Raw genomic sequence first — 27980 nt, 5'->3', positions numbered from 1 at the left:
TGTCAGTAACTACATATAACAATCTACAACTGCTGTGAAATAACTGGCTTCTATCCTTGTGGAAAAGGGGGACATGCGCCATTCTTCATTTTCTAAAATTTAGAATGGCTTGTTTTAACCATATAATATTATCATGCACTAATATAAACAACAGTATTTAATAGTTTATGGCAGTCTCAACTCAATTTTTAGCAAATATTACAATAATTGTAATTCAGTCATGTCCCAAAATTGTGTTTAATTCCCACCATGCACTTGTCCCCTTTTGCCACTGGCCCCTTCAATTATAGAGCAGAGCTTATAGCCAGCTATACAGCTGTTCACATGAACACTACCTGCTCATGCATAACTTGACCATTTGAAGTTGATAATACAGTGAAACCCGTCTATTAAGGACACCTTGGGACCAACCAAACTGTCCTGATTATCAAGGTGTTCTACCTTTTCAGGTCAGTTTATATGCTAAGGGATACTTTGGGACCATTACCAAGTGTCCAGATTACATAGGTATCCGCACTTTCAAGTGTCCTGATTAACAGGTTTCACTATAGTCCCAAAGACTGTTTTGCAAAAGGTCACACAAGTAAACCAAGACACCTTTATCATCAGGATCAAACACTATAGCTAGGTGACAGGTCAGTCCAAACACATTATCATTATTATAATACATGATAAAATCAAAACATTTTATCACATCTTTTTAGTCAGTAATAGTAGTAGGACTACTACTACTAACATTTTTCATCTTTTAGTCAGTAGTAGTAACAGTAAAAGTGTCCATTATATCTTAAACTTCCACATTCTTACAAGTCATGGTAATTTAAGGTACACAGCTGCTACATGGGATTGAAGTGGCAGCCTTACACTTTATTTGGATCCTGTCAAGTGTCTCTTTCAAACACTTTATGGTAGCACCTCTTACCTCTCTGTGTCTGACTGTACCTGCCTGTATTTCCTGCATCTAAGTACTAAATTTGATTACCAATTATTGGACACAGCTACAACACACACCAGTCTGTGGCTTTTGTTATAAGAACACATCCTTATGATGTCAGAAGGTGACAACGCTGAAGTGCATGTCCTTTCTATTTCATTTAGCTACTGTAACAGCTCAATGATCATTGATACAAAATGCAGTTGCATGCACATTCATAAACTAGAAAGAATTGCTCTGTAGAACCATACATGGAATTACATACATGTATATAGCAAGTAAGACTTAGAGAGGCACAACTGACAAGTAGTAAAGATATTAAGTATTCTTCATATTTCATACAATTAAAGCTGATTTTTCAAAAAGTCAATGCTCACCATTTCCCCCACTATTCCTAGGAGGGAGTAGGGAGAGGTAGGGATAATATTGATAGGTACATTACTATGTGTACAATTGTACATACACATTGTTTATTTAAATGCAATTTGTTAGGGTAGTCACTTCTGGTGGTTACTTATTCCATTGCCCATAAATATGATTGTGGTTATCTGTTATGGCTTTGCCTGGATAAGGGACCCAGGGTTAATACCTGATACATGTACATACATACGTATATAAGCAGTTGAGGAATCACAACTATGGCAATGTACTTCGACTATGGAATGATTTTAGTATACGTCCAATTTGTGTTAGCTATATAGTCACAAGACAGCAACCCTAGACCAAGCAATTGTCATATAAAATTTTTCCCAGTACAGTGGCAACCAATAAGAGGAAAATAGGAAATAGTAACACACTAGTAGAGTTTCCATTGGTCAACAGTGTTGTCTGGTGTAACTAAAATAATGTGGGTGTTACCTAATATGGAACATGCTAAATGTGTATATAAGGAGCAGTGCTATGCACAAAGTTCATCATTAATCAGAGAATAAGCTACTCAACAATGAAACTGCTTCTTCTACTGACAAGTTTGGCTACTGCTCTACTGCTAGCTACAGCAATAGTAAGTCAATTGTTCTCACAGTAGTCACCATAATGATCACATTGTTATGTTATTCTCTATAGGATAATCCTACTCACCCATCATGTGGTAATTGTACATACAGTACATTCAGAGGAAACCCTGGACTACCAGGACCACAGGTACACACTACACTAGCTATTACATATTATGTGTAGTCATGTGTCTCCTCCTTCAACACCACCACTGTAGGGTCCTAAAGGTTATCCAGGTGATGATGGACCTCGTGGTAGGTCAGGTCAACCAGGTACTAATGGAGCTTATGGACCAAAGGGAGATGATGGTGACCAAGGTTATCCTGGACCCCGTGGTCCTAAAGGAGAATGTCTTCTCACTGATGGACAACCCGGCCCTCGAGGAGAAATGGGAGAACCAGGACATAAGGTGTTGTACTATAAACATCACTTAAACAAAGTTTATTTAACATCTTATCATTGTCATCTTAGGGTGTTACTGGATACAAAGGAGTTCGTGGTCCTAACGGTTACCAAGGAGAAAAGGTAACTACCACCCTAATACTATTTTAATGAACTATTTGCAATTGATCTCCTGCAGGGAAAATGTTGCCTGCATGCACCACCTGGATATCCTGTAAGTACAGTACCTATTACATGTGTGGCCTTTAACAATCAATAGCTGTAAATACATACAAATGACATTACATGGTCCACTATTATCTTGTTATCTGTTAATATTTAATTTGTTTTATACAGGGTATCCCTGGTGATGAGGGTCTTTGTGGTGAACCTGGAATGACAGGAGATCCGGTGAGTGAATGCAACTTTATATTCATATTTATTATTGTAATAATTTATGGTAATATTACAGGGTCCACGTGGTCCCAAGGGACAGAAAGGAAGTACCAAGGGACTTTGGAAGGTATGCTATAGTGAGTTTGTGAGGGTTTATCCAACATAATTATTCAGGGTTTTTTTGTATTTATGCAATGCATACTTGTAGCACAATGTAGACAATAGTCAAATGACTGTGTTAGTTGTGATGATGTTTTTTATCAATTTACAGATCAAAAAACAATTTGATAATCTGGTAAACTACCTTGGACTTCAGCTACAGTCATGTTGTAAGGCAGGTATGGATGATACAAAATGGTTGACAGAGACATAGTGATGAATACGTTTACCCTAATAGCTGGACATCAAGTCACATCAACAAAGAGAGCAACACGTGATGTAAACACTCGTACAACATCACAATACAATTGTCCTAAACAAGGCACAGTGAGTTCTTCAATATTACAACAACCAAACAATTGTTCATTACCTACTTTCAACACATTTAGTTTGTACAGGGAGAACATGGGCCTGAAGGACCACGAGGACCAAAGGTATGTGGACAAGTATATAGCATGTATACAGACATAAGACAGTCAACACACAATAACTATTGTGCAACTATATATAACACCTCTTATTAATACACCAATAGTATATAGATGTCATACTATTACTACAATAGGGAGAGATGGGTGATGATGGTAGTCAGGGACCTAAAGGATACAATGGAGTACCTGGAAAACATGGAGTTGCTGGTAAACCCGGAGATCAGGGACCACTAGGACCTTATGGACCTAAGGGATATCCTGGAGAGCTCCAACAATGTCAACAATGTACAGAAATTCCTGCAGTTAAAGGAGAGAAAGGAGACCAAGGTGAAACTGGAGACCAGGGACATCCAGGTTATAGGGGACCTCAGGGACCTCCTGGAGATGATGCTCAATGTCTCATTGGTAGACCAGGAACCAAGGGAATACGTGGTCCAGCAGGAAAAGATGGATTAAAGGGAGATATTGGTCCTGTTGGATATCCCGGCCTTCCAGGAGTTCAGGGTAACATTGAAAATGCCACACGTGTAGAAGAACTACTTGAATACATTGCCACCTTCCGCTCATCATTCTACCAATGTTGTTTTGGACAAGACTATGACTCACATCTTAAAAGAGCAATTGATGCTATAAACTTTGAAGTGAGAGAACGACGTGATGTTGGAACTACCAATGATGACAACACAACATGCAAATACTATGTGGATTATGAAGGTGGCAGTCCTTGTAGTCATTTCTTCTCATATTGTCCATTCAAGAAAGGAAAAATGGGATATGCCGGTCCACCAGGACCCAGAGGAGACCCCGGTAACCAAGGTTATCCTGGACCAAATGGACATGACGGACAAGATGGTAAACCTGGTCCTAAAGGTCAAAAGGGTAAGAGGGGACCACCTGGATTACAAGGACCTCCTGGAAATAACACCTATAAAGTTTGTCCTACACAAGGACCTAAAGGACAGAAGGGAGTGCCTGGTGAAAAGGGAGACAAAGGTCCTCGTGGTGATGTTGGTTATCCTGGTGCTAAAGGAGAAGCCTGTCCACCATCTGTTGGTCCTGATGGAGTACCAGGTGTGCCTGGTTATCCTGGAGTGAATGGAGAGAAGGGAATGAGAGGAGCACCTGGACCACAAGGAGAAAGAGGAGAACCAGGTGATGATGACATCACTCAAGAGCAGTTGGATGAGTACAAGTTACGTCTAGACCAACTGGCAAATATTGTAGCCACAAGGAGCTGCTGCTACAATCCTAACCACTAATACTTTACCACTGAACTACAAAAAATCTTTATTTATATTTCTGTGAACACGGATACTGTACGTATTTTTACATAAAATACTTTAAATATTATAAACATAGTTGCTGTTAGTATAACAATAGTTGGCATTCGTATAAAGTTTTTACGTGTAATGGTTATGTGGCTTTGATAACTGTACAGGAATCACATTAATAATTGTGACTTTAGACTGGTTGGATTTGGTTCATTGACCAGAGTGCTATGATACCCAGTAAGTCATTGACAAAGATGACTTACTACGTACCAGCTAGACTGCAGCTCACTAGCTATTCAACTGCTAACTGATCCATCCTATACCCAGTGACCCTTAATATGTATTCTGTGGTAGCACATGTACACACAAGTGTAATTATAATTTTTTTTAAAAGATATCTTAAAGTACTGGGTAATCATAGATTACAGGCTGTGTGGCTCCTCAGTAATAGTGCTGAAATGAATAGCATTTTTACCATAGGAATATAAGTTGTGAACAAAACAACCAATTATTTGATTATTCTTTAAGCACATGCCAACCGAGTAGTTAAATATCCAAATAATCATTTCTGCAGTCATAGGCGGATCTAGGAGGCACTGTCAGGGGGGGCCAAGGGGGGGCAAGAAGTTTTAGTGTACAACAGCATCTATTCCACTAAGAGGAATTCTAGTACACAGGTTATATTCAGTTGTATAACTATATTCAGTATAGCTGGATGAATGATAGACATACAATTGTAAGATTGTAGTTAGAGAAAAATTTTTAAAATTAGACCTCCTAGGTTTGAATTTGGGAGCATTTTTGGTAACATTTAGCTAAAACGTGTATGCTTGCAATGTATATAAAGATTAGTTAGCCTATCTGAGATAAAACCTGTTTGATGGTAAAGTGTAATAAATCAAAATATAAAGGTGTAGCTAGCATTGTTATGACATTAGAATTGTGACTGTTCTATTAGAGTAGTGACTGCTCTATTAGAGTATCTCGATCTTGGCACAAAAACTTAAACTTACTTTCTTTATAATGTACAGTATAACTGTAAAGTACATTTATAACTGTTGTCTTCTATTTACCCATTGGCTTTCTATACTTCTGAATACAGTATGAATGCATGATTCCAGTTTCTGGTATCAATATAGTACTGTGAGTCCAAGGGGGGCAAAGGAAGGGCCAGGGGGGGCACAGCACCCCTTGGCCCCCCCTCAGATCCGCCTATGTCTGCAGTACTCAATAACTTTCCTAGACTGTATAAGCTGTCTGTGGATCTGCATATTCAGTGTAGTGTTAGTTTCAAGTTAACACTATACTAACACTGCTTCACATGATTTCTGTAGCCTCCTGCAGGTCCTAGCAGGATGATTACTGATAAATCTTCAGCAATATGTGCTATTGTAATAAATGTCTTAGTAAAATGAGTAAAGGAGTTATGCATACATCAGTACATGTCGTTCTATATGATTTACAATCTTATTGATAACAAAAAAAATGACTTACTAGTAGTAGGTAAGAATGCAGCCACAGGTGTGCTTTTCACTACTTTTCATGCTGTATCATGAAAGTGCAGAATTTTTCTACTATACAAGGTGAATAATGGTTGGAACTGAAGTACGTAGCTTAGCAATAAGCCCAAGTTACTGAAAAGAATTGGCTTGAAACTTCAGAGTTAGATAGAAATGAAGTTGCATTTCATGAAACTTCGACAACTTTACAAACTATCACAAAAGCTCTTCAGACATAGATTGTGCACTAATGGAGTTTTAGGCTACCCTCTTTAAGTGATTTGGTTGTATCAAATTTGTTTTGTGCAACTGCACTTAATTGGTTCAGGGGTCATTCTGAAGACATTTATGGGGTTAGTTATTCCTAACCAATACTGCCAAGCTGATAACTAAAAGTTGTGTATGAATGAGAAGTGAGGTTGGTTTTGGGTGATATTTTTGGCATTACCAACTTTGTCTGTAGAAGAAGGGACATGACGTTATGATAAAAAAAAAGAAAAAGAATGTATTGCAAACATATGGGAATGCAAATTTAAGGTAACATGGTGCAGCAGTGAAAAGACTTCTGCTGTTAAATAGCATCAAAAGTTATCAGCCATCTATTAATATATGATTTAGCATCAGAAAATCAGGAAAATGTTGGTGTTATCATTTGGAAATTTCAGCATTTTATAATATTGCATTTCTAATACAAATGCAAATGTACATGCAAGAAATGCAATATTTATAAATACTGAAATTTCCAAATGACAGCACCAACATTTTCCTGATTTTCTGATGCTAAATCATATATTAATAGTTGGCTGATAACTTTTGATGCTATTTAACAGCAGAAATTGTTTCACTGCTGCTCCATGTTGCCTTAAATTTGCATTCCTATATGTTTACAATACATTCTTTTTCTTTTTTTAATCGTAACCATATGTCCATCCAAACTTGGTTATGGTATACTGTATGATAATGTTGTTTTGATGGTGTCAAAAACAGTTGACCCAAAACTAAAAGTGTCAGTATATTAAGCCTTACAACTATTTTCACTTTTACTCGGTGATAATTTTATTTCATAACTTAACCCAGTTTTGAGATTGCCAACTAGATTGACAATATTATACAAAAATTGCTGTATTCTAGTCCAATTGGATTTACAAAGACTTTTATACAAGCTACAAAAAGGAGAATCTGCAATGTGTATTAAGATAAATACAGCAGTTCCTCAGACTTTGATTATCCAAACAGTACGAATGATTGTTCTATTAGAGTATTTTTACAATTACTGAACATTTTCTGGCTGAACAGTGCTCTGTATAGTATAAGCTTATCTGACACACTTGTAATAGAACTGGCACACAGGTGTTTGGATATAATGGAGGTCCTCTCCATGTATGTAGATACACAAGCAAATTGAAATTTCAGATTTCAGCAGGTCTTTGAATGATTTAGTCTGATTATCTATTTAGCATAATGGATGACTGAGTTAAGACTAGATTATAACAGTTTAGTAGAAGGAGAGATAATTTATGTAGCATTAATACACACAGAATAAGTTATTACAGACACGTTTGGATGCATGTTCTGTAAAAGGATGAAGGTCATATTGTACAATTGGCTTTCATTGTATTGATCCAGAAGTGCTACTCAATAAAGTGATTTTATGCTAACATACTCTTAAGGAAACAGCTAAACCTTATGCACAACTTATGTATTGCCAAATCAGGATAAACAGACATGTAAGCAATTATTTACTGTTAATGTATAGCAATTTAGTATTGTCATGAGTAGTTATATCATTAAACTGCTACAACATGTTTGTAGTGTATATAGTAAGTGTACCATACAACATACCTAATAGGGGAATGTTGTGACTATACACAACCCTTATTTGGTAGTACTCTACACAATATTGCTGTACATGTTTACTATAAATACCTTGGGTCAATATACGTAAAAGCAGAAAGGAGAAAAAAGAAAACTTGAAACCAAGCAATAGGAGAGGGAAATTCTAGCTGTAGTATGTACTGAAGGTACAGCCAACATACACCTATTAGCTAGGTGTAGGTAGATAAGGGATACTGCAAAAAAGTGTTGTGCATAATTTACATGACAAGGTAGTAGTCAAATGTAAACCTGGTAGTCTAGACCTGGTAAATGTATAATATACCAGAATGAGATAGAGCAGAAATATGTTTTAATCAATTTGGAATGTTGTTAGAAGAAAAAGTCACTCCTATTCTTATAGCATGACATGTATTCTGCCTATATTTATCTGCTATGATATAACCATTCATCTGTTATTTTATGCATTTAACATCTCTCGTCCACATGCATACAGCATATTATATTCATGTACTACTTTTTAACTTTGCTCTTAGATATTTTCCATCAGTTGTATATAAAGATGCTGGAACTTTTCTGTATTCTGTTAACCTTTTTGAGTCAGTGTCAGTTTTTTCCTCTTCTCAGTTCACAAAAATCAAAGGGATCACATACACAAAATCATTTTTTAAGGTTCTGGCATGTCTTCTCAGTTAAGTTAGTCATATATAGTTTTAGCAACTAGTGTGTGTGAGCACAGACTCCACATGTACAATCAACAACTGCAGATCTTATTTAATGAAATCACTGTATGCTAACAAGGGTTGATAATTATCATGATCTCTTGCTAAGCATCATGAGGTTCCATTTGATGTGAATTGAGAGCTCTAGTGTATTATATACTTACGGTAGCACACAATACTACAGTAAAAAGATCTAGTGTGGTAGCTGCCATTACACCAGTAGTATTCATTCAGAATCAATTCCTATCCATATTCTTAGATGATCTCATTATTCTTCTAAAGAACTTCCTGGTTACCATAGTAATCTTGTCTAGCTTAATCATCATCACCACCACAACAATGAACACAATCTTTCCCAACATGTGAAAGTTGTCAACTTTGCTTGTGCTTCAGTTTCATGTTTCAGCAAAAGGTGAAACACCTCTATTGTCACAAAGTCTACATACCAGCATACACATGCAGTCATAAAAGTCTGGGATTAAAGTCTTATGACTAAAATAAAAGATTTTGTACTAAAACATGAAATGTATTATTTGTACAACATTATCTTTTGACTTGTAATGTACGTAATGTGTGCCACCCATTGAGATGCACTCAAGTACTGAAGAGTATGCTTAGATCTAATATTGCAAATACAGTAGATTTATGGACAATATTGTGAAGAAACTATCACCACTATTGTATACCATTGTTATTGTAGTTTTCTATAAGACAGCAATTAATAAATCAGCTATAATACTGTCTAGTTGTATGTATGTTTGTAGCTAGCTATATATGCATGTTGTTGAATTAAATTTAGATCAACAACTGCTTCTCAATTTTATGTTATAACTTGTTAGACCAACAACTTTATGTTATAACTTCAAAGCTGGTGCTATTCCAGCAGGTTGATGGGTGCAACATTTTTTGTTGAATGTGTGAATAAACAGCAACACATCTAACTAGACAATTCTAGTTTTTAAGTTGTTAATGGTTCACTTCATGTAGCATACGTATCTGGTATTAAACCAATTTCATACTTAACACTTTAACACCTCTGCTGTGTTTGGGTTTAGAATTTATCTTAATGTTGCATTTTTGCATAAGGAAAGTCTAGTTGAAATCATGTTTGCTTGTTATCTATACGTATTTCCTTTGTCCAAGTTGTGTCCTTTATTCTATAATTATACTACAGCTCTGTATAATTATAAGACATCCTTCCTTTCCAATTTATGATCTTCATATACCTGTATATCAGTACTCTGTGAATGAAAATAGAAAGGACATGAACTCCAGTACTGCCAACTACTAAGGATATGTAAAAGCCACCAATCGGATTGTGTTGTAGCTGTACCCAATAAGTGATAATTATTAATATACATATAAAGGCAGGTAGGGGTACTACCATTAAGTAATCCCATACAACTTTTATATCTACTTGAAAGGAAGCAGGTAAAAGTGACCTAAGTGCTAAGCTCACTACTGACCAAAGTTCAAGTCAATATAACCATTTCCAATCTGAAGTTATGAGTCATCAAAGTTGGTAAATTGGATGTGTGTGGAAGACCCCTTTTCATAACATACGCTATATGTGAACATTCATGTTTGACAATCAACTATTTTGATAAGTGGAATTATTGTATACAGCTACAGACATGGTATATATAAGTTGTGGTATAATGTTGTGATAGTAAACATTTTATGTACGTATATATTGTAAGCATTTGGAGAAATATAGTTGTATGTATGTATATGTATTTCTTTCAGCTTGTGGTTTAAATTGTCAATGGTAATATATGCTAATAAACAATGGCACTTTTTGAATTATGCAGGTTTTTCTTTACTTCTGAAACACCTAGCTGCAAACTTCAACAATGAATTGTATGGCTACCTTGAGGATTCCAAACAAAATTCCAGTGAAATGTCTAAATACGTAAGACATACATTGCTAAATTCTTCAAATCACCTTGTCTACACCTCTGTGGTTATTACATACATCATTCCTGTAGGGTTGTTCACAGCCAAAGATACAACATCCGTGTAGTCACGTTTGTTGTGCCTAATGACAATGTATTGCGCAGACTTAAAGTTGTACAGTCACTTATGAGCAATATCATAAAGCTATTACTGGGACCGATGGTCAATAGCATTTTAAATGCATCTTTATAAATCCGTATGTATACATTATTGTAAAAATACATACTCTCGGTAATGTGCAACATTACTGGCAATTGGCAGTATGATGATCACTATTAACTACACTAATAAATTAATGTACATATAATTCTTAATTAGAATCAATTTCCCATATATATATTTCTATCATGGTGCATGACTGGCACATAATTAGTTGATGATCTCATTATTCTTTTAATCAACTTCATGGTTTTTATTCTGTAAACTTGTCTAAGTTAATATATAATCATCACCAACACAGCAATGAACACATTATAGCTAGTTCTTCAGCTCTGCTTGTGCTTCAGTTGTCTGCTTTGACAGAAGATGAGATACCTTCATTCAGTACTGCACATGTACTAAGTGTGATATAGTAGAGCTAATATACTACACTATATGCTTGGCATTATGGTAGTGTCTTGATATACTCCATACAGCTACATCTTCAAAAATGACAATGAAGATCAAGATGCATTGAATCATCTTTATATATGTATGTGTATAGCCAAGTAGTTCATATGTTTCCAGTCTAGTTGTATAGGTCATAAATTCTTGCAAATATACTTGTACATAATAAAGCACACTAACACACTATACTTTCATTAAATGTGTATGTGTTTGTTCTCATTTACTGTACACTACAGTGCATAGTCCACTACACAACTAGCATGTACATTCCAGCAAGGCAGCTGCTTCAGTGAACAAGGGTATTTACCATATATCATTATGCAATGAATCTGTTAATTTGTGTATGCAAGTGTGTACGTATTATAAATATTGTGTATGTTGCGTGTAGCTATACCAGAAAATCAGTGTCTCACTGTGTGGATTCAAATTCTGCTAAAATATTACAATATTACACCAGTTTTGATGGTCATATCACCAGTATAGGACACCATGGACAGATCATCTGGCACACACATAGCTATATGTACGTATGTACTTACTGAACTATTCTATAAATGTTTAGTTAGGCCATTCCAATTGTTAATTATGTTTTTGGTCCTTTGAAAATCAGTTTTAGGTGAGGGCGGACGGAATTCAGCAACAAAGCAACAATCAAGTGACCGCTCAATTAGAGTATTTTTGTGATTTACTGACTGTTCTATTAATTAATTGATTACTTAATTAATTAGTGATTATTGTACAGAACTCAAAGTTGAGTGTAAAAGTACAAATTAATTATAAAAATTAGTTAAACTGTTCTTGAATTGAAACAGGAAAATTTTGTAAATGTAACACCCAATTCAGAATCTTCAGTACATTGTTCAATTATAGAAACATCATCCACAGATATAAAGTATTGTCTATTTGAGTTGCCACCAATAGTCATATGTTTACATCTGTTCATGTGAACACTTGAAATTAATGCCTGCTATAGTCCCAAAGACGGTTGGGAACAAACGGTATAAGTGCCAAACTTCTACATTCTTACAAGTCCTGGTAATCTAAGGTATACAGCCACTGCATACATGGGGTTGAGGTGGCAGCCTTACACTTTATTTGCAATCCTGTCAAGTGTCACTTTCAAAATAGGTAAACACTTTATGTTAGCACCTCTTACCTCTCTGTGTCTGACTGTACCTGCCTGTATTTCCTGCATCTAAGTACTAAATATGATTACCAATTATTGGACACAGCTACAACACACACCAGTTTGTGGCTTTTGTTATAAGAACACATCCTTATGATGTCAGAAGGTGACAACGCTGAAGTGCATGTCCTTTCTATTTCATTTAGCTACTGTAACAGCTCAATGATCATTGATACAAAATGCAGTTGCATGCACATTCATAAACTAGAAAGAATTGCTCTGCAGAAACATATATGGAATTACATACATGTATATACTGTAGCAAGTATATAACTAGCAGTGTATCAAATATGTTATTACGTCTTAATTGGAATACCATGGAAACACACTTCAAGCATCTAAGACTTCAAATGTTGCACAAAATTACTCATAGTAGCCTGGATGTCTCAATACCTAACTATTAAACATATAGAGCTAGGCACAGCAGGGGAAGTGACCTTAAATTTATACAGGCAGACACAGCTATTGACGCATCGCATACAAGTACAGCTTTTTTCTTAGATTATGGAACAATCTACCAAGAGATACTATAAATTGTAACAATTTAGATACTTTTATTAAGGAACATTTAAATAACATTAGATTGTAACTTAGCATTAATTATTACACCTATTGTAACATACTCACTCATGTGAGTTCTACAAAATATTATTACCTATAATAATAATGATAATATTTAGACAGGCACAATTGACAAGTAGTAGGCATTCTTCATACATATTCATATGCACAACTAAAAGCTGAATTTAAAAAAAGTTAATCCCCACCATTTCTCCCACTATTCCTGGGAGGGGGGGTAGGAATAATATTGATAGGTACATTACTATGTGTACACAATTGCACATATATTATATACATTGTTTATTTAAATGCAATTTGTTTGGGTAGTCACTTCTGGTGGTTACTTATTCCACTGCCCATAAATATGGATCATGGAAATCTGTTATGGCTTTGTCTGGATAAGGGACCCAGGGTTAATACCTGATACATGTACATACATATATATGCAGTTGAGGAATCAAAACTATTGGCAATGTACTTCAACTATGGAATGTTTTAGTATTTGTGTTAGTCACATGACAGCAACCCCAATTGACATACATATAAAATTTTTCACAGCACCAATAAGAGGAAAATAGGAAATAGTACACACTAGTAGAGTTTCCATCGGTCAACAGTGTTGGCTGGAACAAATAATCTAAGTACTTTTTATTTCCGTTGCCCCTGTTCCAAATGTTTAAACATTCCAGCTCCTACAAACTATTTTATTCTTTAACTTGTACTCTTTATAGCTACCCCTTGTAATTATTATTTGTAGTTATATAGCTTATTGTAATTTGTAAGTAATTAATTATGGCTACCAGTGCAAGACACTGGTAGACCTTCAGTTCTGTAATTTAATTGTTATAAGCTCTTAAATATTGTTTAATTTTGTTTATTGATCTGTACAGTTCTGTAAAGTATTAATAAATAAAAAACTAAATAATGTGGGATGTTACCTTATTTGGAACATGCTAAATGTGTATACAAGGAGCAATGCTATGGACAAATTTCATCATTAATGAGAGAATAAGCTACTCAACAATGAAACTGCTTCTTCTACTAACAAGTTTGGCTACTGCTCTACTGCTAGCTACAGCAATAGTAAGTCAATTGTTCTTACACTAGTCACCATATTGATCACATTATTCACTATAGGATAATCCTACTCACCCATCATGTGGTAATTGTACAAACAGTACATTCAGTGGAAACCCTGGACTACCAGGACCACAGGTACACACTACACTAGCTATTACATGTTATGTGTAGTCATGTGTCTCCTCTGTCACCGCCACCACCACTGTTGGGGCCTAAAGGTTATCCAGGTGATGATGGACCTCGTGGTAGGTCAGGTCGACCAGGTACTAATGGAGCTTATGGACAAAAGGGAGATGATGGTGACCAAGGTTATCCTGGACCCCGTGGTCCTAAAGGAGAATGTCTTCTCACTGATGGACAAACCAGCCCTCAAGGGGAAATGGGAGAACCAGGACATAAGGTGTTGTACTACAAATATCGCTTTAGCAAAGTTTAGTACTGGATACAAAGGAGTTCGTGGTCCTAAAGGTTACCAAGGAGAAAAGGTAACTACTACCCTAATACTATTTTAATGAACTATTTGCAATTGATCCCCTGTAGGGAAAATGTTGCCTGCATGCACCACCTGGATATCCTGTAAGTACAGTACCTATTACATGTGTGGCCTTTAACAATCAATAGCTGTAAATACATACAAATGACATTACATGATCCTCTATTATCTTGTTATCTGTTAATATTTAATTTGTTATCTACAGGGTATCCCTGGTGATGAGGGTCCTTGTGGTGAACCTGGAATGACAGGAGATCCAGTGAGTGAATACAAATTTATATTCATATGTACCACTCTGCGTGGGCAGTTCAAAGGCACCGCCAGTGCCATAATTTGTATATTGCACTGCTGCAGACCGCAGCGAGTGCATTATAACTTATAACGCACTGGTTGCGGTTTTGTAGACCACAACGAGTGCATTATAAGTTATAATGCACCGACCGCAGTGCAATATACAGATATTACACTGGCTGCGGTTTTGTGCAGCATAGCACAAGTGCCGGTGGCGAAGACCACTACGACACCTCACCTAATAGGTGGAAGGACACTTCACAGATCACTCGAATTCTTTTATAGCCTGACATGTAAAGGTCGATTGTGGGCCATAACGTCACCAATACGTATATTAATGTTTACAAGCAGCCAATGGCGATCGAAAAAGCCAACACGGGTGGCCACAACTCTAGTCTACATATATATAAACGTACTTATACACCTTACTAATCTGGTGCCATCTTAGCCCAGATTAAACTGTAGTCCACTTCGACAATGACTCAATAAAACAAATATATTCTAAATAATACTAACCTTTACGTTCGATTGTGGTAACCAGTTTTGTCATGCCACCAGATTCGAGTTTAGCCAGTGTGAATAGTAAGAATTAGACTAGTATCGTTTAGTAGTTGGGTTTTGTTTACTTAAAACGTCTATTTAGCTACTTTTTTCGCTCGAGGGAATCACTATGGCGATTAGTCTGGCGCTTAGTCTATATGGCGATTGAGTGATCACGCTGGCATGTTGAGCACTACATAATGAGAGTCGAACAGTGAATGCAGGTTAGTGATATAACCCATAGCGTACTAGCTTTCAATGTCTCAGGTGGTTGCAGTACTGCAGGGGGGACGTCATCGCAACGTCCGGCTTGGTTACCCACAATCGATGTTAGAAACCTGGCCTTTATAAGTGTTACAGCTGTCTTGTGAGACTCTCCCCACCTATTAGGTGAGTGGTACATAACAGTTATACAACGTGCACTCGTGCTCTGCCTGTATAAACGCACTTGCCTTCGGGCCTAACGACCCTCAGGCTCGTGCGTTTATATCAGGCAGAGCACTCGTGGCCGTTGTATAACTATATAATATTATTGTTATAATTTATGGTAATATTACAGGGTCCACGTGGTCCCAAGGGACAGAAAGGTAGTACCAAAGGACTTTGGAAGGTATGCTATAGTGAGTTTGTAAGGGTTCGTCCACCATAATTATTCACATTATGTTTTTGTATTTACATAATGTATACTATTAGCACAATATAGACAATAGTCAAATAACTGTGTTAGTTGTGATGATGTTTGGTATCAATTTACAGATCAAAAAACAATTTGATAATCTGGTAAATTACCTTGGACTTCAGCTACAGTCATGTTGTAAGGCAGGTATGGATGATACAAAATGGTTGACAGAGACATAGTGATGAATACATTTACCCTAATAGCTGGATATCAAGTCACATCAACAAAGAGAGCAACACGTGATGTAAACACTCGTACAACATCACAATACAACTGTCCTAAATAAGGCACGGTGAGTTCTACAATATTACAACAACCAAACAATTGTCCATTGCATACTTTCAACATATTTAGTTTGTACAAGGAGAACATGAGCCTGAACGACCACAAGGACCAAAGGTATGTGAACAAGTATATAGCATGTATACAGACATAAGACAGTCAATACACAATAACCATTGTGTAACTATAACACATCTTATTAATACACCAATAGTACATAGATGTTATACTATTACTACAATAGGGAGAGATGGGTGATGACCTAAAGGATACAATGGAGTACCTGGAAACATGGAGTTGCTGGTAAACCTGGAAATCAGGGACCACTTTATGGACCTAAGGCTTATCCTGGAGAGTTCCAACAATGTCAACAATGTACAGAAACTCCTGCAGTTAAAGGAGAGAAAGGAGAACAAGGTGAACCTGGGGACCAGGGATATCCAGGTTACAGGGGGCCTCCCGGAGATGATGTTCAATGTCTCATTGGTAGACCAGGAACCAAGGGAATACGTGGTCCAGCAGGAAAAGATGGATTAAAGGGAGATATTGGTCCTGTTGGATATCCCAGCCTTCCAGGAGTTCAGGGTAACATTGAAATTGCCACACGTGCAGAAGAACTACTTGATACATTGCCACCTTCCGCTCATCATTCTACCAATGTTGATTTGGACAAGACTATGACTCAAATCTTAAAAGAGCAATTAATGCTATAAGTTTTGAAGTGAGGGAATGATGTGATGTTGGAACTACCAATGATGACAACACAACATGCAAATACTATGTGGATTATGAAGGTGGCAGTCCTTGCAGCCATTTCTTCTCGTATTGTCCATTCAAGAAAGGAAAAATGGGATATGCCGGTTCACCAGGACCCAGAGGAGACCCCGGTAGCCAAAGTTATCCTGGACCAAATGGACATGATGGACAAGATGGTAAACCTGGTCCTAAAGGTCAAAAGGGTAAGAGGGGACCACCTGGAAATAACACCTATAAAACTTGTCCTACACAAGGACTTAAAGGACAGAAGGGAGTGCCTGGTGAAAAGGGAGACAAAGGTCCTCGTGGTGGTGTTGGCTATCCTGGTGCTAAAGGAGAAACTTGTCCACCATCTGTTGGTCCTGATGGAGTACCAGGTGTACCTGGTTATCCTGGAGTGAATGGAGAGAAGGGAATGAGAGGAGCACCTGGACCACAAGGAGAAAGAGGAGAACCAGGTGATGATGACATCACTCAAGAGCAGTTGGATGAGTACAAGTTACGACTAGACCAACTGGCAAATATTGTAGCTACAAGGAGCTGCTGCTACAATCCTAACCACTAGAACTGTACTACTGAACTACAAAAAATGTTTATTTATATTTCTATGAACACGGATACTGTACATATTTTTAAATAAAATACTGTAATGAATTTAAACACTATAAACATAGTTGCTGTTGGTATAAAAATAGTTGGCGTTCATATAAAGTTTTTACATGTAATGCATGGTTACATGGCTTTGGTAACTGTACAGGAATCACATTAATAATTGTGACTTTACACTGGTTGGATTTGGTTCATTGACCAGAGTGCTTACTGTACATATGGTACTCGGTAAGTCATTGACAAAGATGACTTACTATGTACCAGCTCACTAGCTATTCAATAATATTGTTAACTGACTCAGTGACCCTTAATATTTATTCTGTAGTAGCACATGTAGCTACACGCAAGTGCAATTGCAATTTAAAAAAAATGAAATTTTAAAGTACTGGGTAATCCTAGATTCTAGGCTGTGTGGCTCCTCAGTAATAGTGCTGAAACAATAGCATTTTTACTATTTGAATAGTTGTGAACAAAACAACCGATTATTGACTATTCTTTAGGCTGTTGCTATTGTTCCGGCAGTCATGTGAAGAAAATAAAACTAAGACAAAAAAGGGTCCTGAAATGAAAACAACAACAATACAAAATCCTTGACCAGGAAACAAACCCGGGAGCTCCAACATGTGAAGCAGGGTCATAGCCACTGTGCTACGTGGCTGCCAGCTACCCACCTCCCTTAGTTTCTACCTTATATGTTTCCGAGTGGAGTAGCTTCTATATATTGAAGCCGTGACAGAGGTGAAGAATGATGCGTGCATTGCACGTACTGCGGTTGGAGAAAAGGCACGTCTCGGGATGAAGCGACGTCGAACAGTGAAAAAATCAAGCCCGTAGCCTAGCTTATCCATTGTCGAGTTATGCGTGGCTCAGAAGGCATCACTGAGCTAGCTAGTTGGTTAAATAGTTAGCTAGTCAGTAGAAAATAAGAATTTTTTTAAAATTCCATAGAAGCTTGTTGGAAGAGTTTGGGGTCACTCTGAAGGCATTTTTGGGCTTGATTATTATGATTATTATTATTACTGAGCAGTCAGCCCTGCTGGTGTGCTCAGATTTGCCCGAATGCATGTAACACAAGTACAATAATGATTGTAGTCCAGTTCTAAAAAAATGTCAGCATCTGCAACTTCAACAAGATCTACTGGTAAGGAGTTCCAATCATTAATTGTTCTTGAAAAATAACTATTGTGGTGTGCTGTGGTAGATACATGTGGTAAGATGTAGTGCAGTAGATGGTACTGTCTCGTGGATCGTGATGTTGGTAGGTAGTATGGAGGAATTGTAAGTGATATTTGTTGGTAAAAAATTTTGTGTAAAGTTTGTAGTCGAGATAATTTGCGGCGAGTCTGGAGAGTTGGCCATGAAAGCTGATTTAACATTGAGGTGACAGAACTAAGTCTACCATAATCATTCATTACCCAGCGTGCTGCTCTTCGTTGTATTTTTTCTAGCTCTACAATATCTCCAGTTTGGTGAGGGTCCCAGACGTCAGATGCATATTCTAGTTGTGGCCTGACCATTGTTAGATAAGCAGATTCTTTAACTTGTTCTGAACATTTGTTTAAGTTAAGGTATATGCTGATATTTTGGGTCAGGTTGTATTAAGGGTCGCATAGCTTAAAATATGCTCAGAGGGTTAAATCCTGTAGATTTAGAAAGAAATGAATGATAGTACTTCAGATCAACATAGACAGTGATCATAAGCTAACCACAAATCCAATTAAGAGATAACTTAGTTCATTAAGCAGGAATACTGCTCTGGATTAGCTACATGTACCTCTTACCATGTAGTAAGGAGCATGAAGATATAACGTGCAAAAAGCAAGTCAACCATGGTGTTTTGAATGCCATTAGAGTGCCTGTAAATATTTCCACAACATTTACCATAATTGAATATAAAATAATTAATTTATGAAGTAATGAATATTATGACCCATAATACCCCCATATGACTCATAATAGGAGCACATATGACTCATAATAGGAGCACATATGACTCATAATAGGACCACATATGACTCATAATAGGAGCACATATGACTCATAATAGGAGCACATAAAGTACTTTAGAGAAATGATCATACAGCCCACCACATGATAGGATAAGTTTTGAAATTTTAGGATAGTGTAGTTTATGGTTACACCTTTGCCTACAAGTAGTATGAAAAATTGGGGTCACATTATTAGGTGATAGGAATGTTTTTAACCTAAGTGACTCATGATACCCACATATACCTTACGTTTCAGGAAATTAAGTGTTTTAGATGCTTTAGTAACAATATTAGAAATGTGTGGTGACCAAGATAGTGATGTATTAAGGATTACTCCCAAGTAACTGTTGAAGTAAGTATGTTGATCAGATAGATTTAAGATGTGATTATTGAGGGTATAGACGTGATTGAATGGTGTCAAGGATCTTGTACAACATATGACAGTACATTTACTAACATTGAATCTAAGTTGCCAGGTGTTTGCCCATTCTGATAACCTATTCAGGTCTTCTTGAAGCATGTTGGCATCTTCTGCACTGTTAATAACTCTGTAAAGTAGACAATCATCAGCAAACAAGTGGAGTGGTGAGTTGATATCTTTAGTAATGTCATTAATGTACAACAGAAACATTAATGGTCCGAGCACTGTGCCTTGTGGTACTCCAGAAAGCACCGGTACTGGACTTGAGGATTCGCTATCTAACACAACACACTGGGAGCGGTGAGTAAGCCAAGTTTGGATCCAATTGTAACTATTACCATTAATTCCATAGAATCTTAATTTGGTTAGTAGTCGCTGGTGTGGTACTGTGTCAAATGCTTTGGAAAAGTCTAATAGGATGATGTCTATTTGTTTTTGGTGGTCTAAAGCAAAGGAGATATCTTCAGATAGTGTGATGAGTTTGGTTATACACATGAATGGTTAGCTCTGAATCCATGTTGATTTTCAATTAATATGTTGTTCTGATTCAGGAGGTTCATGATAGAGTGATGTATGATATGCTCCATGACTTTAGCACAAATGGAGGTTAATGAAATAGGACGATAATTAGCAACATTACTACGACTACCCTTTTTATGTACAGGACATATATTAGGTTTTAGCCAGTCATTTGGTAAAAGACTTGTAGATAGAGATTGAGTAAAAATTATATGTAATATCGGTGTTATTTCATCTGCACAGTGCTTTAAGATGTAAGGTGATATACGGTCTGGTCCACTGGCCTTGTGTTCATCAAGTGATGTAAGTAATTGGTATATTCCAGCTTGAGAAATAGATATATCAGGCATGTTGGGTACATCAGTATGATTATCCATAGTTGGTATTGTTGACAGGCTTGGCTATGCCTAATCAATACTGCTAAGCTATTATGAAGGAACTGACTGAATTTGAGGCCGGGTATACAAAAATCTGGTGCTGTGATTCTAGTCCAATTGGATTTACAGGTAACAATGACCCTTTATACCAGCTATACTTTTTGAGGTTTTCAAAAAGGAGAATCTGCAATGTGGATTAAGATAAGTACAGTAGTTCCTCGGAACAGGAGTTGATAATGTATACCATGACCTCTTGCTAAGCATTGTGAGGTTCCATTTGATGTGAATTGAGAGCTCTAGTGTATTGTAATTGTAATATTTAAACAGGGAGTCCACTCAGCTTAAGCTGATTTCAGTGGAACCCTGTACACACTGACAGCATACAAAAATACACAACACAAATATACACACCAGCAAACAAGATACTTAATTAAAATGCAAATACTTAAAATGATGACAAAGTGGTAGCCTGTACAACCAGCGGCGGAGGAAGTAGTTGATATGAGGGGGGGCTGGGCTGACCCAGACTTATTTCTATAGTTTGGTAAGGTGAGACCAAAAACAACAACAACAAAAAAAAAAAAGTCACAACCAACTGACAAGAGCTTTTCACCTCACCAGCTACCATTTCTAGCTGATAAACTACATAAAAATCCTTTTTTATAGCTCGCTACACACTGACTACTTTATTAGAGTGACTGCTCTATTAGAGCATCTCGATCTTTATCACGGTTTTCAGCCCCACTCCAAGAAAGATAATTTCGGTGTGATATCATTCTGAGGAGGGGCTAAGCCCCCCCTCAGCAGACCGAGGGGGGCTTTAGCCCCCTAGCCCCCCCCTTTCCGCCGCCTATGTGTACAACAAACTCTTCCATAAATCATTCCATGATAAAAGAAACTTCTTTTACCAAAGTTAGTGGTAACTCTGGGAATAAATAGGCGACTAATATTATGTCCACGATAACCTGTCACATTTTTAGAACACTGAAAAACATTGAGGGGGAATAGTTGATTATTTACAGACTTGTTATATATATACTTATACTTAAGGCATAGCATACAATACTATACAGTAAAAAGATCTAGTGTGGTAGCTGCCATTACATCAGTATGGTATTCATTCAGTATCAATTCCTATCCATAGTCTTACACAATCTCATTATTCTTCTATACAACTTCCTGGTTACCATAGCAATCACATCTGGCTTAATCATCATCACCACCACAACAATGAACACAATCTTTCCCAATGTCAACTTCACTTGTGTTTCAGTGTCATGTTTCAGCAAAAGGTGAAACACCTCTATTGTCATTAGTCTACATACCAGCATACACACGCAGTCATAAAAGTCTGGGATTAAAGTCTTATGACTATAAAGTAAAAGATTTTGTACTAAAACACGAAATGTATTATTTGTACAATATTACCTTTTGACTTATAATGCCGTACCTAATGTGTGCAGCCCATTGAGATACACTCAGGTGCTGAAGAGTATGCTTAGCTAATATTGCAAATAGACTTATGGGCAATATAAGTAAAAGTGAAGAAACTATCACCACCACTGTATACCACTGTTATTGCAATTTTCTATAAGATAGCAATTAATAAATCAGCTATAATACTGTCTAGTTGTATGTATGTTTGTAGCCATACAGCTATGCACGTTGTTGAATAAAGTTAGATCAACAACTACTTCTCAATTTTATGTTATTGAACTTGTTAGACCAACAACTTAATGTTGTAACTTCAAAGCTGGTGCTATTCCAGCAGGTTGGTGAGTGCAGCGTTTGTTTGTTGAATGTGTGAATAAGCAGCAACACATCTAACTAGACAATTCTAGTTTTTAAGTTGTTAATGGTTCACTTCATGTAACATACTTATCTGGTATTAAACCAATTTCATGCTTAACACCTCTGCTGTATTTGGGTGTAGAATTTATCTTAACGTTGCACTTCTGCATAAGGAAAGTCTAGTTGAAATCATGTTTGCTTGTTATCTATTATACGTATTTCATTTGTCCAAGTTGTTTCCTTTATTCTATAATACTAACTCTGTATAATTATAAGACATCCTTCCTGTACAATTTATGATCTTCATATACCTGTATACCAGTACTCTGTGAATGAAAATATAGAATGGACATGAACTCCAGTACTGCCAACTACTAAGGATGTGTAAAAGCAACCAATTGGATTATGTTGTAGCTGTAGTGACCCAATAAGTGATAGTTATTAATATACATATAAAGGCAAGTGGGAGTATTACCATTAAGTAATCACAGACAACTTTTATATCTAATTGACAGGAAACAGATAAAAGTGCATATGAGTCTGTCTCAAACAATGTACAGTATGTATGTGTACTAGCAAGAGTTCATAATATAAAAAGAGAAGAGAGTGTCCTACTTCAGTATAGCCTGTACAAACGTATATCTCGAAGTAATACAGTAAAACTTTGATTTCTTTAGGATATCATGTCAACACATACAGTGTTAAAGAGTATTGACAATGACATCAGTGGACTGCTTATTGAAGCCATAACTACAACAGCCATTGAAACTTAATGCTGAGTAGAGACCTGACCAACAAGCACATTGAAAGTGACTATAGGTATTGCATCATAACTTTGAGATTCGCATTTGTGCAGGCTATACTGTAGTGATGTGCGATATATCAAAAAAATATCGATTTCGCGATAATTTTGTCGATATCGTTATCGTATCGATTTTCGATACTGCTTTAGCAGATTTCGATATTTATCGAAAAGGTAATATTTTGCGATAATTATCGAAGAATATTTCGATAAATCTACAGCATTTAGCTAGAAATGAAGGTTGGTTCTGTACTATCTAGCCACTTTAAAAGCTTGTCTACCAGTTTCCTAGGCTTATTATTAGTTTTATGCAATATTTTGTGTGTAAAGTGTATTTCAAGCATATTTATAAATATCGGCCGCCTATGCAATTACACCACCCACACAATTAAAAATTATCGAAAATCGTATCAAAATTTTGATATTTACCCCAATATCGTATCGATAACATATCGAAATAAAAATCCTGATATCGCACACCACTACTATACTGCAGTAGGACACTCTTCTCTCTTTTTTATATTATGAACTCTTGGTACTAGCTATCAAGGACAGAATTCCATATTTTATGTAACTGGATTTGCAAAAAGGGATCTTCCACATACATCCAATTCTATGATTTAAAAAGTAAAGAAACACAATCCTGAAATTTTCTCCATCCACTAAGCCATGTTGGTGCTCACTACTGACCAAAGTTCAAGTCAATATAACCATTTCCAATCAGTTATGTGTCATCAAAGTTGGTAAATTGGATGTGATATGGAAGACCCCTTTTCACAACATATGTACATACAAATACATTATATATATATTTTGAGATGAACATTCAAGTTTGACAATTAACTATTTTGAGAAGTGGAACTATTGTGTGCAGCTGCAGACATGGTATATATAAGTTATGGTATAATGTTGTGATATAAAACATTTTATGCATGTATTGTAAGCATTTGGAGAAATATAGTTATATGTGACCCGGTCTGCGAAAAGGGCTCTTATAGCCTTTCCAATTATCCATGTTTGGCTAATCGTAACTCCTAATCTACTAACGCTATCACCATGTAATTACACCCACAGCTACTGCCAGGTTAGGGTTGTTGAGTGACCAAATTGTAGGCTTGTACCATATTCACCAGTCAAGTTATGGGTTACCGTATATATGCAATTGGAAAGGCTATAAGAGCCCTTTTCGCAGACCGGGTCACATATGTATGTATATGTGTATTTCTTTTAGCTTGTGGTTTAAATTGTCAATGGTAATATATAGCTAATAAACAATGACACTTTTTGAATTATGCAGGTTTTTCTTTACTTTTGAAATACCAAGCTGCAAACTTCAACAATGAATTGTATAGCTACCTTGTGGATTTCAAACAAAATTCCAGTGAAATGTCTAAAAACATAAGACATACATTGCTAAATTCTTCAAATCCCGTAGTCTCTCCACTTCTGTGGTTATTACATACATCATTCCTTTGGGGTTGTTCACAGCCAAAGAAAGACATTTCTTCTATCCTCAATACAACATCCGTGTAGTCACATTTGTTGTGCCTAATGACAATGTATCATGCAGACTTAAAGTTGTACAATCACTTGTGTGCAATATCATAAAGCTATTACCGGGACCAATGGTTAATAATATTTTTTATGCATCCATATAAATCTGTATGTATACATTATTGTAAAAATACATAGTATAAACTCGGTAATGTGCAACATTACTGACAATTGGCAGTATGATGATCAGTATTAGCTACACTAATAAATTAATGTATGTAGAATGTTTATAATTCTTAATTAGGATCAAGTTCTCATACATGTTTCTATCACATGATAACCATGAGACACAACTGGCATGTAATTAGTTGATTATCTCCAATGGCAGATCCGGGATAGGGCATTTGGGGCAAATCCCCCCATCCTCTGTGGAGAGCCATACTTCTTGTGACAGAAATACTACTCACCTTGTCCAACAAAAAAAATCAACTTCTAATAATTTATGAAACTGCATATTACCACTGTAAACTCACCTGAAACCAAAGTTAAAACAGTTGTCATAATCGTTACCCAGCACCTTCGTATGTACTAAGCACCTCTAAAAATATTTCCACTGCCTTTTTAAGACTTCACAAATATCTGCAAAGGCCATAATGCCAAAAATCAACCTGCTAAGGAGTGATCATTACTACTTCAATAAATACAGCAACTAACAAGAGCTATAGAATCTGCTCTCCCCAGCCACCTACAGCCTGTTTGTGTCCCTCCCCTTGCCAGCTTCTGGATCCGCCCCTGATCTCATTATTCTTTGAAACAACTTCATGATTTTTATTGTGTAAACTTGTCTAAGTTAATAATCATCACCACGACAACAATGAACACATTATAGCTAGTTCTTCAGCTCTGCTTGTGCTTCAGTTGTCTGCTTTAACGGAAAGATGAAATACCTTCATGCAGTTACTGCACACTAAGTGTGATATGGTAGAGATAATATACTACACTATATGCTTGGCATTATGGTAGTGTTTTGATATACTCCATACAACTACATCTTCAAAAATAACAATGAAGATCAAGATGTATTGAATCATCTTATATACGTATGGGTATAGCTAAGTAGTTCATATGTTTCCAGTCTAGTTGTATGGGTCATAAATTCTTGCGAGTATACTTGTACACAACAAAGCACACCTATAGTATCACATATTATAATAAGTAGCCATACTTTCATTCAGCATTTTTAAATGTGTAGATTAGTGACGTGTTTGTTCTCATTTACTGTACACTAAAGTGCATAGTCCACTACACAACTAGTTATGTACATTCCAGCAAGGCAGTTGCTGCAGTGAACAAGGGTATTCACCATGTATATAATTATGTAATGAATTTGTGTGTGTATTTATAAATATTGCATATGTTGTGTGTACACTAGAAAATTAGTGGCTCAGTGTGGATCCCTGCTAAAATATTACAATTTGACACCAGTTTCATACTAATTAGCTACTGGTCATACCACCAGTATAGGACAAGGTGGACAGATCATCTGGTACTACAAAGCTACATACGTAAATACTAGACCTATTCTACGTATATTATGTTCAGTTAGTAAGAATGTTGGGAAATTTAATATATTGTTTCACCATTTAATGTATGGATTCACATACTTTATACACTTCCTGTGTAAGGCTGCAAGAGGATACTTCAAGCATCCTCCTCATCACCACATTTTGTACAGGACTTATATTATTAGTGGTCAAAATGCATGTTGATATGCACTGTACCAGTACAACTGCTAATGTTCCATAGCTGTGTGAGAGGAGGTAATTGGTCAACGATTAGCTAAATGAAACACATTTTCATTGCCACAAAAATAAGATATATCACAGTAGAGGTAGAATATCAACATGAGTCCAAGGCAAAGCTAAGGATTAGTGTCAATAACTACATATAACAATCTACAACTGCTGTGAAATAACTGGCTTCTATCCTTGTGAAAGACTTGCAGGCACTTTAAATATGGCTTTAGCTACCTAGGGCTAATAACAAGCTTAAATTGCTGATGCTGTATTACCTATGCAATTCTTTGCTACATTTGCTGTAATTTGTACACACAAAAGTGATAATTACACACCTTACCAGACTGTGTAGCAGTTACTGCCAGGGCAATAGCTATGTATCATACAATCAAGTGTTAATAAACACTTCGAAGTATGACTTCACTGGATATAAAATTAACGTAGATATGTACATGACCTAAAATAGATGTTTCTAAGTGTTCAAATATATAAAGTAAGTTCACTTATCACTATTTGACCACAAATATATCATTGTTTCACCATAACAGGCAGTGCATATGCAATTGAAGGGGTCAGTGGAAAAAGAGGACATGTGCCATTTTAATTTTTTTTTAATTTTCTAAAAATTAGAATGGCTACAATATTATCACTAAGAGTACTTAAACGTTTATGGCAGTCTCAAATCAATTTTTAGCAAATACTACAATAATTCAATCATGTCCCAAAATTGTGTTTAATTCCCACCATGGGGTGAATTTTCAAATGGCACTTGTCCCTTTTGCCACTGGCCCCTTCAATTATAAAGTGGAACTTATAGCCTGCTATACAGCTGTTCACATGAACACTTAGAATTATACCTGCTCATGCGTAACTTGACCATTTGAAGTTGACAATAGTCCCAAAGACTGTTTGGCATAAGTTCACACAAATAAACCAAGAGACCTTTATGATCAGGATCAAACACTATAGGTGACCGGTCAATCCAAACACATTATCATTTTATAATGCATAACAAAAATCAAAACATTTTAGCACATCTTTTAGTCAGTAGTATAGTAACAGTAAAAATATCCATCATATCTTAAACTTCAACATTCTAATTTAACGTACAGCTACAGCCGCTACATACTG

General features: G+C 36.3%; 1 protein-coding gene and 3 long non-coding RNA genes across 6 annotated transcripts; 3 read left to right on the top strand and 1 right to left on the bottom strand.

The window, feature by feature from the left end:
* The first annotated feature begins 125 nt into the window (after positions 1-125).
* Positions 126-17692, top strand: LOC136264760 (collagen alpha-1(V) chain-like). The gene is made up of 14 exons (XM_066059531.1): positions 126-1937; positions 2000-2077; positions 2148-2339; positions 2402-2455; positions 2511-2546; positions 2669-2722; positions 2784-2834; positions 2979-3045; positions 3105-3193; positions 3256-3300; positions 3432-4555; positions 14183-14411; positions 14710-14763; positions 17030-17692. The coding sequence occupies exons 1-14, from the start codon at positions 1878-1880 to the stop codon at positions 17615-17617; spliced, it is 2721 nt and encodes a 906-aa protein (XP_065915603.1). The 5' UTR covers positions 126-1877; the 3' UTR covers positions 17618-17692.
* LOC136262936 (uncharacterized) lies at positions 12025-12505 on the bottom strand. Its single transcript, XR_010704400.1, has 3 exons — positions 12430-12505; positions 12341-12379; positions 12025-12287 (listed from the first exon to the last, which is right to left on the bottom strand). It is a non-coding gene; the product is annotated as an uncharacterized lncRNA (long non-coding RNA).
* LOC136262935 (uncharacterized) lies at positions 15893-16701 on the top strand. The gene is made up of 5 exons (XR_010704399.1): positions 15893-15945; positions 16092-16158; positions 16218-16306; positions 16369-16413; positions 16541-16701. It is a non-coding gene; the product is annotated as an uncharacterized lncRNA (long non-coding RNA).
* A 2219-nt stretch (positions 17693-19911) lies between the features above and the next one.
* LOC136262934 (uncharacterized) lies at positions 19912-20829 on the top strand. 3 transcript variants are annotated; one of them, XR_010704397.1, is made up of 4 exons: positions 19912-19989; positions 20051-20370; positions 20423-20570; positions 20622-20829. It is a non-coding gene; the product is annotated as an uncharacterized lncRNA (long non-coding RNA). The 3 variants fall into 3 exon arrangements; XR_010704398.1 differs by lacking the exon at positions 19912-19989 and having other exon boundaries at positions 20014-20370; positions 20622-20676; positions 20735-20829; XR_010704396.1 differs by lacking the exon at positions 19912-19989 and having other exon boundaries at positions 20019-20370.
* Positions 20830-27980: the final 7151 nt, after the last annotated feature.

The sequence above is a fragment of the Dysidea avara genome, chromosome 8 (assembly GCF_963678975.1).
Source record: "Dysidea avara chromosome 8, odDysAvar1.4, whole genome shotgun sequence".
Lineage (NCBI taxonomy): Eukaryota > Metazoa > Porifera > Demospongiae > Dictyoceratida > Dysideidae > Dysidea > Dysidea avara.
Note: the sequence above shows the minus strand (reverse complement) of the source record. Positions and strands in the feature narration are given on the sequence as shown.